This window comes from Solea solea, chromosome 10 (assembly GCF_958295425.1).
Source record: "Solea solea chromosome 10, fSolSol10.1, whole genome shotgun sequence".
NCBI classification, from domain to species: Eukaryota; Metazoa; Chordata; class Actinopteri; order Pleuronectiformes; family Soleidae; genus Solea; species Solea solea.
In genome coordinates, this window is record NC_081143.1 from 26,015,046 (window position 1) to 26,034,793 (window position 19,748).

The 19,748-nt window shown below is 40.9% G+C and overlaps 1 protein-coding gene across 1 annotated transcript in view; it reads right to left on the reverse strand.

The window, feature by feature from the left end:
- Nucleotides 1-969: 969 nt before the first annotated feature.
- Nucleotides 970-19,748, reverse strand: part of LOC131467583 (protein phosphatase 1 regulatory subunit 29-like) — a 228,848-nt gene continuing 210,069 nt past the window's right edge. The window contains exons 5-8 of the mRNA XM_058641573.1: nt 6,808-7,356; nt 5,738-5,887; nt 4,116-5,104; nt 970-3,666 (exon numbers count right to left, since the gene is read on the reverse strand). Coding sequence (XP_058497556.1) covers nt 2,070-3,666; nt 4,116-5,104; nt 5,738-5,887; nt 6,808-7,014 — 2,943 coding nt within the window. The 5' untranslated portion in view covers nt 7,015-7,356 and the 3' untranslated portion in view covers nt 970-2,069. The remainder of the gene's footprint in view (nt 3,667-4,115; nt 5,105-5,737; nt 5,888-6,807; nt 7,357-19,748) is intronic.

The following is a 19,748-nucleotide window of genomic DNA, read 5'->3' on the forward strand; positions in this document are numbered from 1 at the left end:
ACAGAGAGAAAAATAGGCATTGGAAGGCACCCGTCATTAATTTCAATCAGTCTTCCACTTTGGCAGAGTTAATAACATCAGCACACTCTTCTGACCTGAGATGATAATACAACATCAACCTCCAGAAATTACTCATTAATAAACCCCATTAAGTTAGACAGAGGTTGTGCTTAGGGAAAAACCAAGGGAAATTAATTAATTACATGCTTTTAAAAAGAATTTATACCGTCAATTGAGATGTATCACAGCAGAGAAGGAGCGGTCAGGGTGACAGTGGCAAAGATAGGACAAGTGGGCATAAAAGGAATTAAAGATAGCCGGATGACATTAATATGCATGGATGATGATTCAGAGCGAAAGAGCTTTGAGATAATTCATATGGAATTGTAAAGACTTATACAATTAAAATTATCAGCATGTATGTTTGTCTAATTTCTGCAGCACGAGGCCTTGCTCCTGTGTGATTGAAGCATATTCTTTTTCAACACACATATTCAAACCCAATTCTAAATCTAAATAAACACAATCTAAGTAGGTCACTTACTTCTTTGCTTGTCAGAACTACCTTGTCCTCTGGGAACAGAACAGCATCTATGATGAATGTGATTGGAACTTGTTGAATCCAACCTCCCCGGGGCACTTTGGTCCATGGCAAGCTCCCACCCAGAGCTGTGCAAGGTCATATACGTATGTACTAAGTGGAGAGTCATGCGGACTGAGGCAGGGTACATCCCTAAGGCCTTCCCTTCCTCTTACCATCCATTTTAATCGGTTGTGTTGTGCAGGTAGGATTTGACATGTTTTTTTTTGTTTTGTTTTTTTAATTATGTCTTGCCTTGAGCTGATCCATATCCACTTGGAAATATTCGTCCATGTGTCCTCAGCACTGGTGTGTTCAACTACTGTAACTCTCGATTCTGCTCTCAGTCTGCCTTTCAGACAAAATGTGATTACTGGGTTCTTTAATATCTGAGCCACCTCCTGTCTTTTGCTAACCTACATAACCCAGCCTAAAGTAATATTTCCATGAGTTACGCTATTGAAATGTAAATGTCCTACAAGGTAGCTTCCCTTATCAAAATAAATTGCCTCTAACTGTAAATAGGGAATGGGCTTGCAGACAAATAATGCCTGCATGTCTTCAGGATGGGTGTACTTGATTCTATCAAGATAGCCTAAAGCCTTAACGCAGTGACATGAAACTAACTAACTGGCTAGCTATCTATATGCTAAGAGTTTCCAATAAGCTATCCACTATGCTGCCATGGTAGGCGACAGAAAATAATGGAATACTCCCCAACTGCGACTATACTCACCCACATGCCCACACAATAGTGAACATATGCATTTTGGTGTTTCAAAACGACAAGCATGCTCAACACAAAGCATGCCTGACCTATCCTTAAACTGGCTAATTGCTATGAAGACCAATTAGCATGCCAAGTATCACATAAAATGTCCAGAAGTGTCGGAACACAAGCTCAAAAAATAAATGCACCTAATTCCTCACCCTGCTTCCTCATTATCACTGCTAAATGATGGTTCTATACGAGGGCAGGTGTTGGTGGTTCCGTGGAATGATGTTTTTTTTTTTGTGAATGGCAGTTTGATGGGATTAGAGAAGAGAAGGATGGGTTTAAGTCCTGAATGGGGCTGCCTCTAGTGAGATAGCTGAGCTACAGTGTGCCAGTAATGAGGTAGTAGACACTTGCTTATCACCACCTTTTGCTTTGCTCACAGAGTGTATGAAGTGGGTCTGTGGAAGCCTGTGAGGACCAAAGTGCCCAGTGTGAGGCAGTCTGGTGAATAGTTATCATTCAGTTTTGTGCTGAAAGCAGCCAGTCCTCTTAAAATGTTCATCATTTTTCATAGAATCAATTCCAAAAGAAAAGAAGAAACCCACGGAGAAACCGTCTTTAACTCTGGAACCAGCAGATCCACAAGAGCCATGTCACTGGATACCACAGAGGAAATATCATTTTCTGTCTTGCTACATTAATATCTATTCCCTTTTTTGTCTGCTGTTGGCATCCATCTTCACAATCTGCCATTTGAATTTCTTCTCCAGCTCACAGCTTCTGCTGTGCAGAAACCCCCTTCCAGTAGTCCAAAATATCGTGAAGGTCCTCATCCTTGGCAAACTGCACCTTCTTACGCAGAGCATGACCTGCAGCTATATAGGATGCCTCCTCTCTGGGGCTTTTCTTGTAAGGTCGGAATCGCTCCCAGATCCGCAGTGTGCTCTCAGATGAATACTCTGGACTGGAGGAGTATCCAGAGTTGTAGTTGTGGTGGCGAGAAGGTGAGAGCTGGGAGTAAGTGGCTGTGGCATCCCTCTTAGAGCGCCCCAGTGGCTTGAGAAATGAGACCTTTTGGGTAGGTGAGGGTGATTCATTGCCATCCTCATAGTAGAGTGCAGGAAAGGAGTGGCGGTGCTCAGAGCTATGGTAGTCTGGATGAACCTCCAAATGGTGCTGCTGCTGTCCAGGACCAACCACTCCACCTCCGCTCCCATTATTACAACCCATCCCACTCCCATTCACACTCACCCCACCACCATTTATGTTTCCCATCCCATTCCCATTGCAACCCCCTGCTCCACCACCTCCTCCTCCTCCACCACAACCGACAGGGCTTTCCTTTTCTGTTGGGTACTTGGGAGGATCACCACGCTGATCAGGAATATCCACACTGAAGACTCTGGAGCCCTTGACAGGTCCTACAGAAGGGGCACCACAACGGTTCTTCACCACAGCAGTGTCTGCACTCAACTGCCTCTGAAGGGGCCGCACCGCATTGGCCGGGGGTGGATCACGGTAAGGAGGTGAGAGGAAGCCCCCTCCACTGATACCAGGCCGCTCAGACAGGGGCATGACCAGGGGCACTGGGGCCATAGAGGGCGGATGTGGTTGCTGATGCAGCTTAGGATGTTGCTGCAAATGTTGCTGCAGATGCTGCTGAGGATGGGGTTGAGGATGTGGATGAAGCTGAATATGTGATTGAGGATGTGGCTGGGGTTGAGATTTTGAATGCACCTTTGGGGAGGAGGCCATGATCTGATCTCCAGGGTGTCCTGGAGAGAGGGGCAGGAGGTTGCGGGGGAGTGATGTGATAGAAGCTGGAGGCTGGGAGGAGGATTGAGAGCTGGAATTTTCAGCCGTGGTCACAGCGTTAGCAGAGGCATCCAGCTTGAGGGCATCAATACAGTTGTTAATGATCTGGTTTACCTTGTCCACCTCCTTGGCGATAGTGGAGATCTCTGAGGCTGAGCCACGGCCGTCGTCATCGTCAGAATCCTCCCCAGCCTCTGTCCCATTCTCAGCCCCTCCTTGCACATCCACAACTACTTCTCCCCCTACCCCTCCAGCTGGCATCCCTAACTCCCTCCCTTCCCCTGTCACTCCTGCCGTCCTCACATCCATGTAGTTGACCTTGCCGACTTTTGCCTCATTGAAGGCACTGGCCATTTTCTCCACCTGAGGCAAGGAGGAGAGGCGAGAAGAACTGGTGTTGGTAGATCCGTGGAGCATGCCTGTGCTGGAGGAGGCAGATTGTGGTAGCTTTCCTCCTGCCCCTCCTGAATGATGGTGCTGGTGAGCCTGCTCCTGGAGGCGCTGCATGGCACCTGGGTCATTAGTCACCGCCGCAGCTGCCTCTGGGCCATATCTGAAGAATGAGAGAATCACTTTGGAATAATCAATACATTTATTTTCATTATCTTACATTATACTGTGTATGTTAATTTGCAAATGTCACGACTGCAGTTGTAACTTTGACAGACTACTTTTAAAAATGTGTTTTTCCTGTCTTAACAAAGAAGCCTTGGGATGATGAAGTCCTTGCTGTTTTAATTAAAGGTCAAACAAATTAGGAAAACAAAGAAAATTCCCTATAGCCTGAATGAGTATGGTGAGACAATGTGTTAATGTTTGTATAAATAGGCTATTTAAGGATTCAAAGCAAATTAATTTGTTAAGTAAAACAACTAAGCAACTGGACATTGCAATTATTCCAAATAAATAAATACATTATACATCAATATTAAAGACACATAAATTATAGATTTTCAAGAAAAAGTTTCATAATGTGACTTCCACTAACAAAATGGCCAGTACCTCATCTCCAAAATGGTTTTCTTCACGCTTATAGCCTTCTCCTTTTCTTCCTGAATGCGTCGCCTTCTGAGACAGTAATAAACAAATCCAAGCACAATGACCATGCCAAACAGACACCCCAGGATGGTCATGATGTAGTGAGTGGTTGTGGATGGATTGGTTCGCAGGTCCTCTGGTCCCATTGCTCGTGTGGTGAAAGACACACAGGTGTGGTTGTAGCGCTGAGATTTGCTCATAGACGCCACACAGAAAGTGTAGTTGGTGTGTGGTTTTAGGTTTTCCACGGTAATCAGCTCCTTCTTGTTTTTAAGGGGCCTGATGTCTGCAACAAAAGTGTGGTTGTACTGGGAAAGTGCGTACATCTTACTGTACGGCCGTGGGATTTGCACTTGCAGTGAAACTGAGTAGAGGGAGACAGTTTGAACCTTCATAGAGATCTGATGGTTATATGTTGGATCAGCAGTAGACGATATTGTTGGCTGGTGATAAAGACCTTGGTCTGGGTTGTCCAAACCCATTCCTGACCCGTCTTGCTCCGGTATCTGTGCGGCCATCCCTGTCCCACCATCTTGACACTTGGACACAAGCTTATAGAGGGCACTTCTTCCTTGCCCAGGAACTGGGCTCAGAAGAGGATATCCGTTCATTTCTGGAGGGGTTTCACACTGGAGACGGTCATAGGTGTGGGTGACATTGTTAAATGCCTCCAGCCAAGACAGAAAGCTGTAGAGGTCACAACCACAGTGGAATGGGTTTCCTGCTAGTTCACACACCATAAGCCTGTTGAGGAGAGTGAAGGTAGATGGCTCGAGCCGTGCCAACTTATTGGATGATAAGTCCAGGCTGCTGAGGCTGGGGCACTCCCAGAAGGCATTGGTGGCAATGACCTCGATGAGGTTGTGTTGCAAGAAGAGGCACTGCATTCGGCCCAGGCCTCTCAACATGCCCTCAGTCAGGTTGGTTAGCTTGTTGTAGCCAAGCTGGAGAACCTGGGATTTGACACAGCAAGACTAATTGTCAATGATTTGTGATGATGTGTAAGATATGCTTTTACAATTTAATAAAGTATGATTTATGCGACCTGAGCAGAGCAGTTCTATTAGTATTAATAGATATCTACTAGGGATGAACCAAGACAATATTTAATATCTGCATCTGCTTCCCAATTCTGAACAAAATCACTAGATATCACAAAAAGAAAATCATAAAATCCAAATTATACTGTAACAAAATGCAAAATAATAGTTCAATGCTTCATTAAGCACAAGCACATCTGTAAAGAGAGATGTGCGCCACCGTGTGCCCAGAATGTAAATGATGAATACACATGTTGTGATCATGTGAACTATGTAGATGTAATTTAAGATTAAAAGAATTCGAAAAACAAAACAGATTAATATTTTTTGTAAAATCACTATCATACTGATATCAGTGCTGGTAAATACTAATAAGTTGTAATATGTATATCAGATATGGCAAAAAGTGATATTGAGCCATCCCAAAACAATAAAAGGCAATGTGACATTTTTTTTTTATCTCACACAAAAACTCAGAGGAACTTAATTTTAAATAAAACATAATCAAAAACATGTGAACAGAACATTTTTTTCTCTGCTCCACACCTGTAGGTTGGCCTGTCCAGCGAAGGCTCCGTCCTCGATGTAGCTGATCTCATTCTTGGTTAGATTGAGGTCAGTAAGGTTCGTGAAGCGATACATGGAGGTAAAGAGCACAGCCTTGAGTTTGTTCTCATTCAGCCTCAGGTCATGAACCTAAGAGGGACAGAAGAGCAAATGACTTTCAGGTGATGCATTGCATCTGCTGGCAGCCGTAGAGCAGGAACCTTTACTTTTTATGCCAAAAATAGTTGCCAACAGCATATTGCGCCTCCAAACACGGCAGTTTGACATCAAATTTCTTTACCCAGTTAATACTTCTGGACAAAATTAGTTTTTAGCTGCTCAAAGCCTGCTTCCTGGCAACTGAGCGTCCCTTCTGAGAGTGGAATGGAGTCGTATGTTAACTTCGCCAATGGGTTTTTTAATTGAAATTTTCAATTTTAAGTAATTTATGCTGCAAATTAAATACAACATCAAGCCACTATCAAAAAGGGAACAATTTGCTGAAGAAAAAAAAAAAACATATGATATGAGATATGATGTGGATTAAGAGGTCAAATCTTGCTCTAGTGAGATGCGACAATGCCACATGGACTCATTTAGGACCTTAAATGAGGTTTTCTTGTTTGCTATAAATGCTATACACCTTTTACAGTAATTATAACTGCCTCAAGATAGCCAGCAATCAGTTTATTAATAACAATTTAACAGCATAGCAATTACGCCACAAGTGCTCCTGCTGTCACCCTCATTAGTCATATAAATGTAACCTTGTAACTATATTGGTTTACATGAACATTCCATTTTATTATCTATAAAGTTCAAAAATATACATATATATATATATATATATATCATTGTCATACTGTAACCACAGCCAACGTAGAATCACAATAAACCATATGGAGAGTATACTGACTGAACTGTATTATATTCAGTTGCAGCTTTGCGAGGGTCTGTGTCGTGATTAATGGCAGGTGCACCTTATCTGACACCATCACATGCATGGCGGCATTTATAGAAGTGGCTGTGGTGGTTTAAAAGGGCCTATGCATAGATGGGCTCATACTGACCGTGCTGTTAATGTGCTGGGGGATGGTCTCGTATGGAGGCTGGTTCTGGCTGCAGATAGCCAGCCAAACATAGCCTTTATCCCCCTCTATTAGCCAGCAGTCGCCTTGCACCTCGCCAGGCAGGTGGAGGAGCAACAGCACAGGGAGCATAAGAGAGAGGAAATGGAACGGAGGAGGGGAGGAGGACAAACAGAGTCTTCTGGCCATGGTTAGGATGAGAAGTGTTTGCAGTCGTCTCACTTGAAAGGAGGAACAGAAAGGAGCGGAGGAAAAGAAGGCAGCAAGCAGGGGTTTGAAGTCAGGACGTGCTGCAGGTCAGGTGCAGGTAGACAAAATGTACGTCGAGCGAAAGGTAAACAGACGGATGTATTCAAGACTTTTAGAGCTGAGCTTGCAGCATGTTGGCAAATCCTGTCCCCATCTTAGGTGTTCCACATCAATGGGTTTTGGACACTGTCACCCCAGCTGTCACTCATGGCCCCGGACAAACGGTTGTCAGTCTTGACAGCACAGATGTGGAGGTGTCACTCTCAAAGACAGGAAGAAGACCTATATATAAAACACATACAAAGAGAGAAAGAGAGGGAATGAATGTCAATGTTGAGAAAGACAAACTGATTAGTAGCAGAAAATGATGTTGCATATCCCCAGATGGTTTTGAATTTGTAAAATCATAATAAAAAACAAAAAAAGGTGCATGAATCTAGTACCCAATCCCTATTAGGTAATGCACCACATTAATAAATCCATTAACTGACACTATTATTTAATTAAGTCTTAATAAAGCCCACACAGACACTTTGTGACTTTGCCTTTCAGAGTGTTTTCGGCTTTTCATGTTCCATAATTATGAACATGAAAATCACAGCCACACATCTGTCCACACATTAGCACATGATGCACCAATAAAAATTAAAAAATAAGAGAGAGAGGCATTGCTTTTCTTTTGTGTTTTTGTCACCATTTACAAGCTTTGCCATTTTACAGCTACAGCTCTATTGTTTCAACTTTGAGGTACACAATGAAATAATAAAAAAATGTATTTGTATAGGGGTGAAAACAGGGGAGGTTGGCTAAGTGGGAAAACAGAGGAGAGCTGTTGTAATTTGCATGTTTTAACAGGATAGTAGCTGACATTTAGACATTTACCTTTCTCAGGGGATTAACCATGGATTAGGCTTTAATCCAGCGTAAAATATTATGTATCTCATCACCACAGCGCCAACTCTTAATTTGTTTCCAAAGTTTTGATTCGCTCGCAGGGAAAAGTTATTGAGCCGCAATATGAATGACAGGGAATTGGTAATAAGAACTACTGAGTAATGGACTCTTCTTAGGCCCCTTTCACACCTGGCGCTAACATTCATCCTGAGAGAATCGGTCAATCACAAGTTAAAGACAGATTTAAGTATTAAAATGTGTCCTGCATGCATTTTCTGTTTCGTGTGTGCTACATCCACACGATATCCAAATACACACTGGCATTATGTCTGTTCATGTGAACGAAATAGTCTGCATGAGTGACAGACTCTTTTTTTGGCTTCTCTGTCTCTAGGGTTTGCCACCAATGTTTTTTTTCAGTGATTCAGTGGAAAATCAGCTTACGATAATTTTAAGGCTGTGCCAAAGCAAAAAAAAAAAATAATGCTAGTTGAATATTTGAATATTCTAAACTACAGCGCATTAGAGCTAGTGGAAATAATGCAGGTATCCATAGTTGATAAGCTAAAAGGACCAGCTTATGAGATGCATTCATAGACCCCGGGAAATGTTAACACTTCTGCAGGATCGACAGCATATTGAGTTTAGAGGAGCATCTTCAAGATGTCCTCAAGAAATCTTTTCAACTGCATCACCTCGGCAAGAACACATGAAGTCCCATCGACTAAATGCTTACTACTGTTGCCACCTTGGGATGATAGTTTCATGAGAAATGAGGTCGTCAATGGAGTAGGAAGTTTTGTTTTTTATGGATGCAATCATTGATAATACATTATGTATTAGGAAACACTAGGAGGGTTTTCTTTTACAACACATATGATGAGGCGATCTGGATAAATCAAGTGAAGCCAGCTAATGCTTGCTTTTCCACACTTACTGTACAGACCCCAGTTTTAACCATCCCATCCCTAATATCCTGTTCCCCTCCGCCTATTTTTCTCATCATCTGTCCTGTCCTGTGCCTCTTTTGGCCCTCGATAGTCACTTCGTATTTCGGTTGTGCCAAACCCCATGCAGCTCTCAGTCCTCACAGAAATTGATAATGACATTTCAATAGCTCCACCATGGGCATTCAATTTGTCTTTGACCCAACAATGTTGTCACGTGGCCGTAAAAAAAACAGAAGCCGGCAACTCACAGCTTCAGAACATCTTGTACAGCCTCCTTTCTAACCCGTAGTATATTTATGTAAATCATCCATTAATCAGCAGTAATATTTTCTCAGGATTTGTTATCACTGATTTTAACTGCCGTGATGTGGATCATGTGTGTGTGGATGTGTGGATGACGTCGTGGCACGGTGGTGAGATAAGATGCAAGCAAAGTGAATTATTGATCTGACAACATTGAAGATAATCTCCAAATTCCTTCTCTTCTCCCCTCTCTTTTAAGACGACTCCAAGTCTAGTGTCAAAAAACAATGATATAGATTTGTCTATATCCTTGCATAACTAACTGAGAAACCTGTCCAATAGTGTTTTCTTTTTAGAATTTTGACTCTATCTCCTTCTTTCTATTCTACTCTTTTCTGTCTCCTACTTCCGTGTGTCTGCATTGTTTTAAACCTGCTTATCTCTGCTGCCTTCCAAGAACAAACACCCCAAAACACCTCACTGCCAAATCATGCCTTGACACCTTTTGTGCGCCATCACGTCCCCTCCTCACTGCTTTCATCACATTTTTGCCACTGGTTTTATTTTTGACACGAAGCCAGAGGAAGAGACAGCCTTACGCTCTCTTTCTTCTCCAAACCCAGACTGTTTTTGTGTTTAATTACTGTCCCTGATAGCTGGGCTTTAATTAAAGCTTCGCATCTGACAAACAACACTAATGATGTCAGGGCACAGAAGCAAACGGAATGTCTCTGAATGAAGTAAAGAATGGGGCTGACGGCCTTCCACGGGGACAAAGAAAAGGGAAAACCTTGACTTAAAAAGAATAAAAAAAATAAATAACATGATAAAATGGTATTTGCAGAGTGATGTTAAAAGCAATGATTTTACAGGGTTTATGTCAGAATCTGTTTCCATCCTTGATCATTAGTAGATCTCTATGGTACAAGCGCCAGAGGTCAGCGGAGAATGACCAGACTGGTATGAAAGGCCTATAAAGTCTACAGTAACTCAAAGAGGGAGTCATTAGAAATAAGGGATGCAGAATATCATCTTCATCGCCACTGCAACTGTAAAGTGTAGACTTTTTACCTGAGCTAAAACTATATGAACCTCCATATTTCTTCCTCTGGTGACGATAAAGGCAATTTAATGGCAATTCATCAATTGTTGTTGACATATTTCGGTCTAGACCAAAGTGATGGACTGACCAATCAACTGCCAGAGTTTTTAAATGTAAAACCTCAGGCAATGGAGACCTAAGTGAGAAGAGTGCCACAGAGTCCAGCAGTTACTGGATGAAAAGCAGCATTGAAAGTTTATAGTAAAGAGGGAATTTCGTTATACACTATTAAAGCAAAAAAAAGTTTAAGCTTTTATGTGTTTTTTTTATTGTTTCATATACTGAGAAACAGTGTTTTAAGCGAAAATTAATATTTCAAAGTTTTTCTCACAAGCCACAATCACCCTCTAAATGTCAAATAATCACTCCTTCATCTGTTCACAGCCTACGGGTGAATAATAGCAAGCATTAGCAACTCATTTGGAGGACATCAGTTGAACTATTACCATGTTCCTGATATTAAGTGAAGTCTACTCATCCATGCAGTTGCCGCTACTGTGGGCCTTACTGACACTGCAGCCTTAAGAGAAAAATAGCACACAGCTATAAGATCATCCAGGGTGAAAATCACAACACCAAAACATGTGAAAAATGGTGTGTGGAAGTGTTTTGGGTTCAAACTCACTTAAAGTGACAGCCCTAATCTTCCTGCAGTCGTCCTATTATCTTAGTGAGTTTAAATTAAAGTTAGGGTGACTCATTTAGTGGTTAATATAAACTTGAGGAGCGGTTCGTACGAATGCGTTCACTGAAATCGAAGTGTCTGCCAACATGTCTGTGCTGCAAGACTTGAGAAGAGGTCAATAATGAGGCAGACAAGAGTAGCACAGGTCCCCTGGAGATAGGTCATGAACCTTTCCACTGAGTGAGAAAGAAGATAGACAGACAGATAGACAGGCAACGGAAAAACAGAGGCAGCTACGATGGAGGCAAGTGCTAAGGGACATGACCTCAAACAGATTTGTCCACGGTTTGCTAGTGAACCATGCAGTCATGCAGCCTCTGATTGAAATACCCAGCAGACCACAGCCCGTCATCCAGGAATTTCATCATCTCTCAGACCGACTATCTTCTCGTTTTGCCAGTCAATCCAGACTGTAACCCATCAGGCAATCAGGAACATAGCCAGTTAGCAAGACACACAGGCAGGTCAGCCTGTGGATCGGCCAGGAAGTCGGTTCACCAGTCGGTCATTTAGCCAGGAGCCAGTGATTGAAGCACCATGCAGCCTATTGCCTATTAGCGGTATCTGTGGATCCCAGCTGGTCTGCTTTACCTTCAAAGATGCCGCATCGCTCTTTCAAATCCAATTTCTCTCTCATTTATTTCTGTAACTTTCAACCTTTCATGAAGCCAATGCATTGTTTCTTTCAAATCCTGTGCATATGGTGTCTCTTTATGTTTTTCTTTCATTTTAGAGACATTTAGTCTCCCCCCGCCTCTCTTAAATGTATGTGGTAAGTTAATAGAATATTCAAATTAAATATCAGATACACAGAGGTATTTCCACTATACACTAGCAACTTGAATCAATTTTATTCCTGCTTTCTGTCTCTCGAGTCCGTCCTTGTCCCCAGTCTCAGCTCAAACTACACGGAATCTCTTTCTGCAGGTCTTTCATGTAACATCAAATTGTCCCCACTTTTGTTTTGAGGGTAGGGAACATCTGTTGCCGTCAAGCAGACAAAACTCCCACAGGAATAGCAGCCCGAGGAAGAAGTTGTCCACTGCTGAGTGCTTTTAGCCACTCGCTTTGTTCAGTGAAAAACTGGGTGGAATACGCCAAAACAAACTGTTGCAACAAGTGGAGCATCATGCGAGGGAAGAATTAGAGGCAGGTTCTTGGTGTAGGTACAAACAATAAACACCTAAAAACATTTCCTTCACCAAATAGGTTGGTTTTCACATGCTAAGGTGTTCAATCATTCCAATATTCTTTTTAATATCATATGTGACGTGTTTACTGCTCTCCTAGTTCCTACCACTGGCTAAATTACAATGAAACAAACAGAAGACCCGGTCTGTTTCTGTACCTAATGTTAGCCATAAATGAGTCATTCATAACAAAACACTTATAACTCCGGAACTAGCTCAGATTATACTGTGTGGTGCATAAATGTGACTGTGTGAAATATTCATTAAAACTATACAGTAGTTTCTGCTACTAAAATACAAAAAAAAAGTAGTCACAGTAAACTGATCTTTTATGGTCTTGGATTGGCTCGGATTGGCGGTTATTAAAATCACTTCAGTAGATTAAAATGGAAAATGACCAAGTCTTGGGCAGTGAAGTCCAATTTATTTAATTAGGTTCCCACTCAAACTTCACTCCTCTCATTTATGTCAACTGTGGTTTCCTGAATTTCTTTGAGTGGACCCCACGGACCACGCATGATAACCTACAAATGAGCTGTGAGGGCAAAAGATTGGAATTTGGATCAGATATGTTGAACGTTTGACTGCAGTTTCTCCAGCTTCTGCTCAGTCTCATGAGCCAATTAGATGACCACCAACCTAGTGAGAATCTATTCCCACCTTTTTCCTCATAAACTTAACCCACAGGCACACCAAAGGGCATTCTGCTCAGTGCCTCATGAATAAGTGTATAAAAGCAGCCTACTGCTCTATATGTGTGTGTCATCCTCTGTCTTTGTGAGGACATAATGTGCATGATACGTCTTAGAGGTAAAGACATTTTTAAAACCAAGCATTTAAGCTGTTAGTATTATTGACCAATATTCTCAAGATAACATTTCACCATACGCGCTCTTTGTGCACGGTTCCAAAATCTGGGCTTTACGCGTTGATGACGCAAATGACGTCACGCACGATGCGCACTGAGTGCAGAAGTATACCAGGGCCTTTAGGCTCTGCTTCCTGCCTTGGGGAAATCATGAGATTTCTGACCAATCACAGGGCAGGTCGGAGTAAGACGGCGCTCTCATTAGCTGCAAAAGATTCTTCAGTAAACAATTTACTATTCCAGCATCAGCAACGACTGCCTAAGCTGTAAAGAAAGTAAGGAATAGTCGAGACTGAGACAAGTCCAAGACTTTGAGGGGTCTAGACCAAGACTTTGAGGGGTCGAGACCAAGACCGAGGCAGTAAAAGTTGGACGTGGTCCCAGCCGTCTCCGTTAGCGTCGCTTTGCAGAATTTACACGTTGCGCTGGGTTTTCTTTTGGAGGTATTTATGCACAAAAAGTCTTTGTGGTTCAGGTAACCAAATTTTATTATAGATGAGTTGGCGTTAATGGTGACCAAAAATTTCAAATGATAAATGAGTCAAGTTATTGGTTTGTACCCGAAGCAATACGATTTACGCAAAACCACAGTAATGATATTAACAATTTAATCCAAAAATCCAACCACAGTTGTGGTCTTGACCGGTCTTGAAATAAAATCCCAAGTCTGCTTTGTCCTAAACCGAGACAAAACCGAGTAAAAATACAGTCGATTCCGAGACCTTCAAAAAGTCTCGAGACCAAGACCGATCTTTGAGTACTACAACACTAGTAAGGAAGAAGAGTCTAAAAGAGAGTCAGTCAATAAATACTATGAAGCAAGTCAATCATCTGGGTATCTTCCATAAATATGGTATATCTTCCCATCTGTCACTAGTTGTATTGCGTAAGCATTCACTTAATGCTAAAACGCTAAAATATTTCCCGATAATGGTCTGACACATGCCATAAATATCAATATGCCATAATTATGCATATTTTCATGGCCCACTTTTGCCTGCTTGGAAAACATCTACAGTTTTGACCCAATTACATTGTCCCGCAGGAGCACAGAAACATTAACGGAGGAGCTGTCAGGTGGAAAATTAAAGTTGGTTATCAAGCCACAATCTTTAACAACATGTCATTAAAATGTCCTCATGTTCAGACATTTATTGATTTGTATTCTTGCGATTTTTGTTTCCGTTGAACCCAGTCCACCGTGAGACACCGTGCGACAAGGCCACACATGTTGGGTTTTAAACAGCTTGTAAACATGGATGAAACATGAAATTTCCAGGTCTTTTTCACTTGAGTGCCTTACATTTTTTTTTCAACTTGTATTATATCACATGTCCACTAATTGGTGACAGGAATTCATGACTCATTTGTCATGGCAACACTGTCAATATAGGACATGGCTGTGGCTCACGATGTAGGCAAACTAAGATTAATGGAAAACAAATTGTGTTTTGGTGAACCAGAAGGGCACTGTAAAGTCCTTTATAAACACAATCAATCTAACAAAACAAAAAATATCACTATCTCTCTGCCCCGCATGGATTTTGGGGGATATTGGTCTTTGAATTACATCACCAGCCTCGATCAATAGAGCAAAATGGGATTTATTTATTTGTGTTGGACACAACTCTGAAAACATGCAGTTGACTTTCTGGACACAATGTCACAACAGTGTCATGACAGTCTTGCATCCTGAAATAAAAGATCCGCCATGACTTCATTATACCAGGTTTCTGTGCCCTCGTGCATTAGCGTGTGTACGTATGCAGAAGTTCTTCCCTCCAGTTCTACTCAGCAGGTTTGTTGAAGTAACAGCTCACTATGGAAACTGCTCTCCTGCGCCCTTAAGGTAAACAGAGAGAGAGGGAGGCGTGAGCAAATATGCGAGAGATTAGCCTGCAAATGAGAAGAAAGATGACTGCTGGCGTGAATGAATGAATGAATGAATGAATGAATGAATCCTCTCAGTTTTAATTCTAATTCCTGGTGATTGCAGTTTAATCAGTTTAATGCCACTGAGGTTTGAATGTCTTTTTCAAGGTTGACCTTTTACATGGAAATGAGTGATGAGATGACAAGGATGATGAAGGAACAGTGGAGAGAGTAGGTTTGTTTTGTTATTATTATTACTATTATTATTATTATTATTATTATTATTATTATTATTATTAATAATAATAATAATAATAATAATAATAAAACAAACCTACTTTCTCCACGTGTTATTATTTTATTATTATATTATTATTATTATTATTATTATTATTATTATTATTATTATTATTATTAATAATAATAATAATAATACGAATAATAATAATAATAATAATAACATTTATTTAACAAAGGAAGTGACAAAAGAGTCTTTTTTTCCTTTGGATTTCAGTTAAAATCTGTAAATAACATAGAGGCGGAGACACACACACATGTCAAGTATGCCATCTTTTTATATACCATTGGAAATCGGACTGTCTTTTTCTCATAAAACAGACATTTAAATGAATATCCTTTACTACTGAAAGTGTGGAGGTATCTAACACTTGAAAGGTTGTAAAACGGCCACAACGCTGATCCACTGGGGCTCAAAGGGCTTTTTAGTGCACAGACATAACATGACACAGCAAAAGAGGAATGATGGAGCAGCTGCCAGACAACAACAAATTCTCCACACAAAATAATTAACATAGAGATTATTTTAACAATCGTTAAACTAATACAACCACTTTTTTATTTTTATTGTTGTTGTTGATCGGGAGAATCATTTATTTATTGTTAATTATGTTCCCATTACTTGATTAATACAACAACTAATAATAATTATGCAGTCACTTAATCTGTTGATTAGGTTTTGATTAGTCATGACACAGTAATTCACATATAAACACAATAGACCACAAAGACCTAAAAACAGGAAAGGTTTTTTGATTGACCTTAGGACATATTCAGAATTTAAATTGGGCCACGATGTTGACTCTGTTACAGGCTGACAATCGTCCGTGTAAGTGACGACTGTATGTGATCACTTTTGACAGAAAATGAGAGAAGAGGACACAGAATGCACACGCTGAGATAGTGAGAGACACTGACACATACGGAGACGCCGTGGGTTGCCCGTTCACAATCATCAGTCACTGTCATTGCATTTAAACACACCAGAGGGGGTTCGCCTCGTCCTGCTAAACGTGTAGCACTGACAAATGCAAACACATCATTTTTCACTGCACTGGAGGAGAGAGGAAGAGAGAAAGAGAGAGAGAGAGAAAACGAGGGTTTGGGAACAGCAGGGGTGCACACACTTTTTCAGCTGGGAGCTACTTTTAAAAGTCAAAATTACCTAAATTAATCTACATAACAAATGTATATATATATATATATATATAGAGTTAGTTTTTGGTTTCCTACTTGGTCCAGCTTCCCCACTCATGTTTATACCCTTTCTTCAGTAGAACTGTATAAATTGGAAGGCAAACTAGGTAATCAGCTCGGTAGTTGACCGCACATGTGTGGTGAACCGCATGTTAGAAAACATGAGATCTCAGACTGGTTTACCTGTATGTCAATCAAGTGGCAAATGCCATAGTGAGGATTATGAAGTCGAAATGATGAGATAAAAAGTCATAAATATTAGATAAAAAGTCGAAATGATGAGATAAAAAGTCATAAATATTAGATAAAAAGTCGAAATGATGAGATAAAAAGTCATAAATAGATAAAAAGTTGAAATTATGAGATAAAAAGTCGAAATTATGAGATAAAAAGTCATAAATATTAGATAAAAAGTTGAAATTCTGAGATAAAAAAGTCATAATTATGAGAAAAAAAGTCGATTGCAGTTGGTGTCATTTCAAAGCTTTCAAACAGTGAAACACTGCTGAAGAATCTCTTGAATAAACCTGTGTAATCACCCTTTTTAACAAGAGCCATTTTTGACACACACAGGACAAACAATCTTCTACCGCTGTATCCTGCAGGCCCCCTGCAGGATACCAGTGCCCCACTGGTGCCGATCCCAGCTGACATAATGTTGGGCTACATAGATAAAATGGACTTGACTGAGGTTGTACGAGTTTTCATGTGTCCATCTCCATGACCCAGAATGAGGATACAGTCTGGTGTTCACTTCTCAAGTCTCCTTGGAAATGTGCATCTCCGTTTTCTTTTCAAAGCTGAAGCAACTTCAAGTGCACAGTCAGGACTTTCTTTCATGATTTTCTGTATAAGAAGAAGAACTCGTTCAAAAACGCATTGTGTCCTCCAATCCAATGTCCTTCTCTGGGGTTTGACTTTGAGATCTTTTGTAAGCCGCTGTGCCTTTGATTTATTTAGGACATGAACTGTGGACTTGCAAAGAACGTTATCAACAAAAAAAATGAAACAAGGATGAATATTTTAGCTTTTTTCCCCAGACAGTCTGTCAAAGTGATTGTTGTATATAATACAAATGGAAGTCATTTATTAGCACATTTCAGCTGTTGACAGCTGCTGTGCAACTCTATAAATCAAACATACTGTATATTCAGCACACAGATTACAGCAACATGATGAAATCTCTGGACTTCCGTTCATATTTCTTGTTTTTGTCTGTTCATTGCCAGAGATCCGTCTCCAGTTTACAATGATGGATTACCACACAGGTGGTGTGGGCACAAGCTCAGGGCCCTGGCCCCGTCACTCAAGGCAATTGAATTGGACTCTGTCAAACAGTAGGACTGTGACGACTTGAACTTTCTTTTAAACCAGTGGAAAGACAAAGAATGCTTTAGGTGCAGATATTTTTCTCTGCACAATTTTGTGTTTGCACTACAACAAGTCCCGCACACTCAGACCGTCAGAGTTCACTGCGTGGTTAAAAATCCACAGCGATCGAACACTATATATCGCAGGACTTGACAGAATGTGCTCCCTCCGTTGCTTGTCCCTGGGTGTTTTGGTATCCCGGCAACAACTGTCTACAGTTTTGATTCATACTGTTGCGTGACAGGATTGTGTAACGTCAGAAGTACAGAGGTACAAAATGGCAGTAATTGAAGACGAGGAAATACTGAAGATGTGGAAATTTCAAAGTGATCAAATGCTTTGTTGTTGGAAGATTACCCGAGGGCACACAAAAAGAATTTCAGATTGCCAATTGTGTTTTTTTTTTGTTTTTTTTTGTCCAAATCCAACCAAAGCCTGTCAGTTTAAGTTTGTTTACACTGCCTGTGACACGCAACGGTCACTGCTCGTTTTTCCTGTTTACATACAGTACATGCAATGTCATTTACTACCAATATGCTCACAGATATGAATCTTAAACACATAGCAAACCAGCTACTGTTTCAAACCATGACTATCGTGCATACTCTGCTGTGCTGCATTTCCCAAACCTTTCGTATGCGGACCCACTTTTAAAAAATGGCATTTTATCTCATCCCAATTTACAAGACCAAACGTATGCATGCTCTTTACCACACTTCCTGTAAGACCTAATGTTATTTTTAATCAGGCAGAGTTTGTGAGAAACACACCACATCCAAACAACAGCATATTTGGAACGTACTGCAATTTATTATACACCTGATATTGATTTTATTTTTCCTTCTCACGTTATATTGTATCATTTTCACATATTGCACATTTTCCTGTGTCTCACAGTTTATTTGCCTTGTGTCAGAAATAAATGGAGACAAGATATTCATTGTACGGCAAATTCCTCACAACACCGGTTACATCAACATACTGTATGTATGTAGTACTTGGTCAGTGGGCCATTTTGAAAGGGAAAGGTGTTACTGATGACAGCGCTGATGGCTTTATTCGGTCCATTCAGTGAACCGGCATGCACCCTGCAACTCGATGTCAGCCAGTCATTCATTTGATTGTTTACTTGTGAATGCTGAGTCAGCATTCCCGCCGCTGTCTTGTCAAAATGGCCCATTAATCTGAATCAAATGTGTATCTGGCTGTTTCGAAACAGGAAAGAGCTTTGCCGCGCTGCTGCTTGCATTCGGTGTGTACTGAAATGGAAAAAAATAAAAATAAAAATAAAATAAAAACACAATTGATTTCTTGTCCATCTGCACATACCTCCCGTGACCCCTTTTGTTTCAGCGATATGTGACACAGCAGAACCATTGTACTGAGTCATGGTGCAATCACAACATTTTGTTGTTTCCTACAACATTTTGGGCTGTTAAATAATTTTTTTTTTTTTCCCTTTTACAGGTATTGGAATTTAGTGCTTTCACATCACGCAAATAGACGTACAGGGAAGTGGGCGATTGGCACAGTTTAGGAGTAAAAAATTGATAAATGTACCCAGACGTAGAAGGTAATTGTGTAAAAGTGGACAAGCCTTGATTTACACATTCATAACCTGAAGCTGGTAGGAGATTGTGCATCAGTGTTGACTGGTGATGTGCATAGAAACACGAGATAAGAGCCGCTGTGCTGCTGGAGTCAAGGTTCCAATGTGTTAATGTGACATTTGACTAGAGGCGGTGCACGTTGGCCGCTGAGGTACGGAGACTCTCCGAGCTCTGCTGTTTTAGTGATTGCGAGCCGGCCCTCGTGCCAGAAGAGAAGCTGAAGTGGAATTCATTTGGAAAGCGAAGAGATAGAGAGGCGCAACCGCTCTAGGTTTTAAAAAGCCACGCCAAATTCAAAAACAACTGACTCTCAGGTGAGACTGAAAGCGTAAAAATTAAGATTCCGTTTTCATCGTTAATGAGAGGGATAAAAAAACAACAGACTGGCTGCAGAC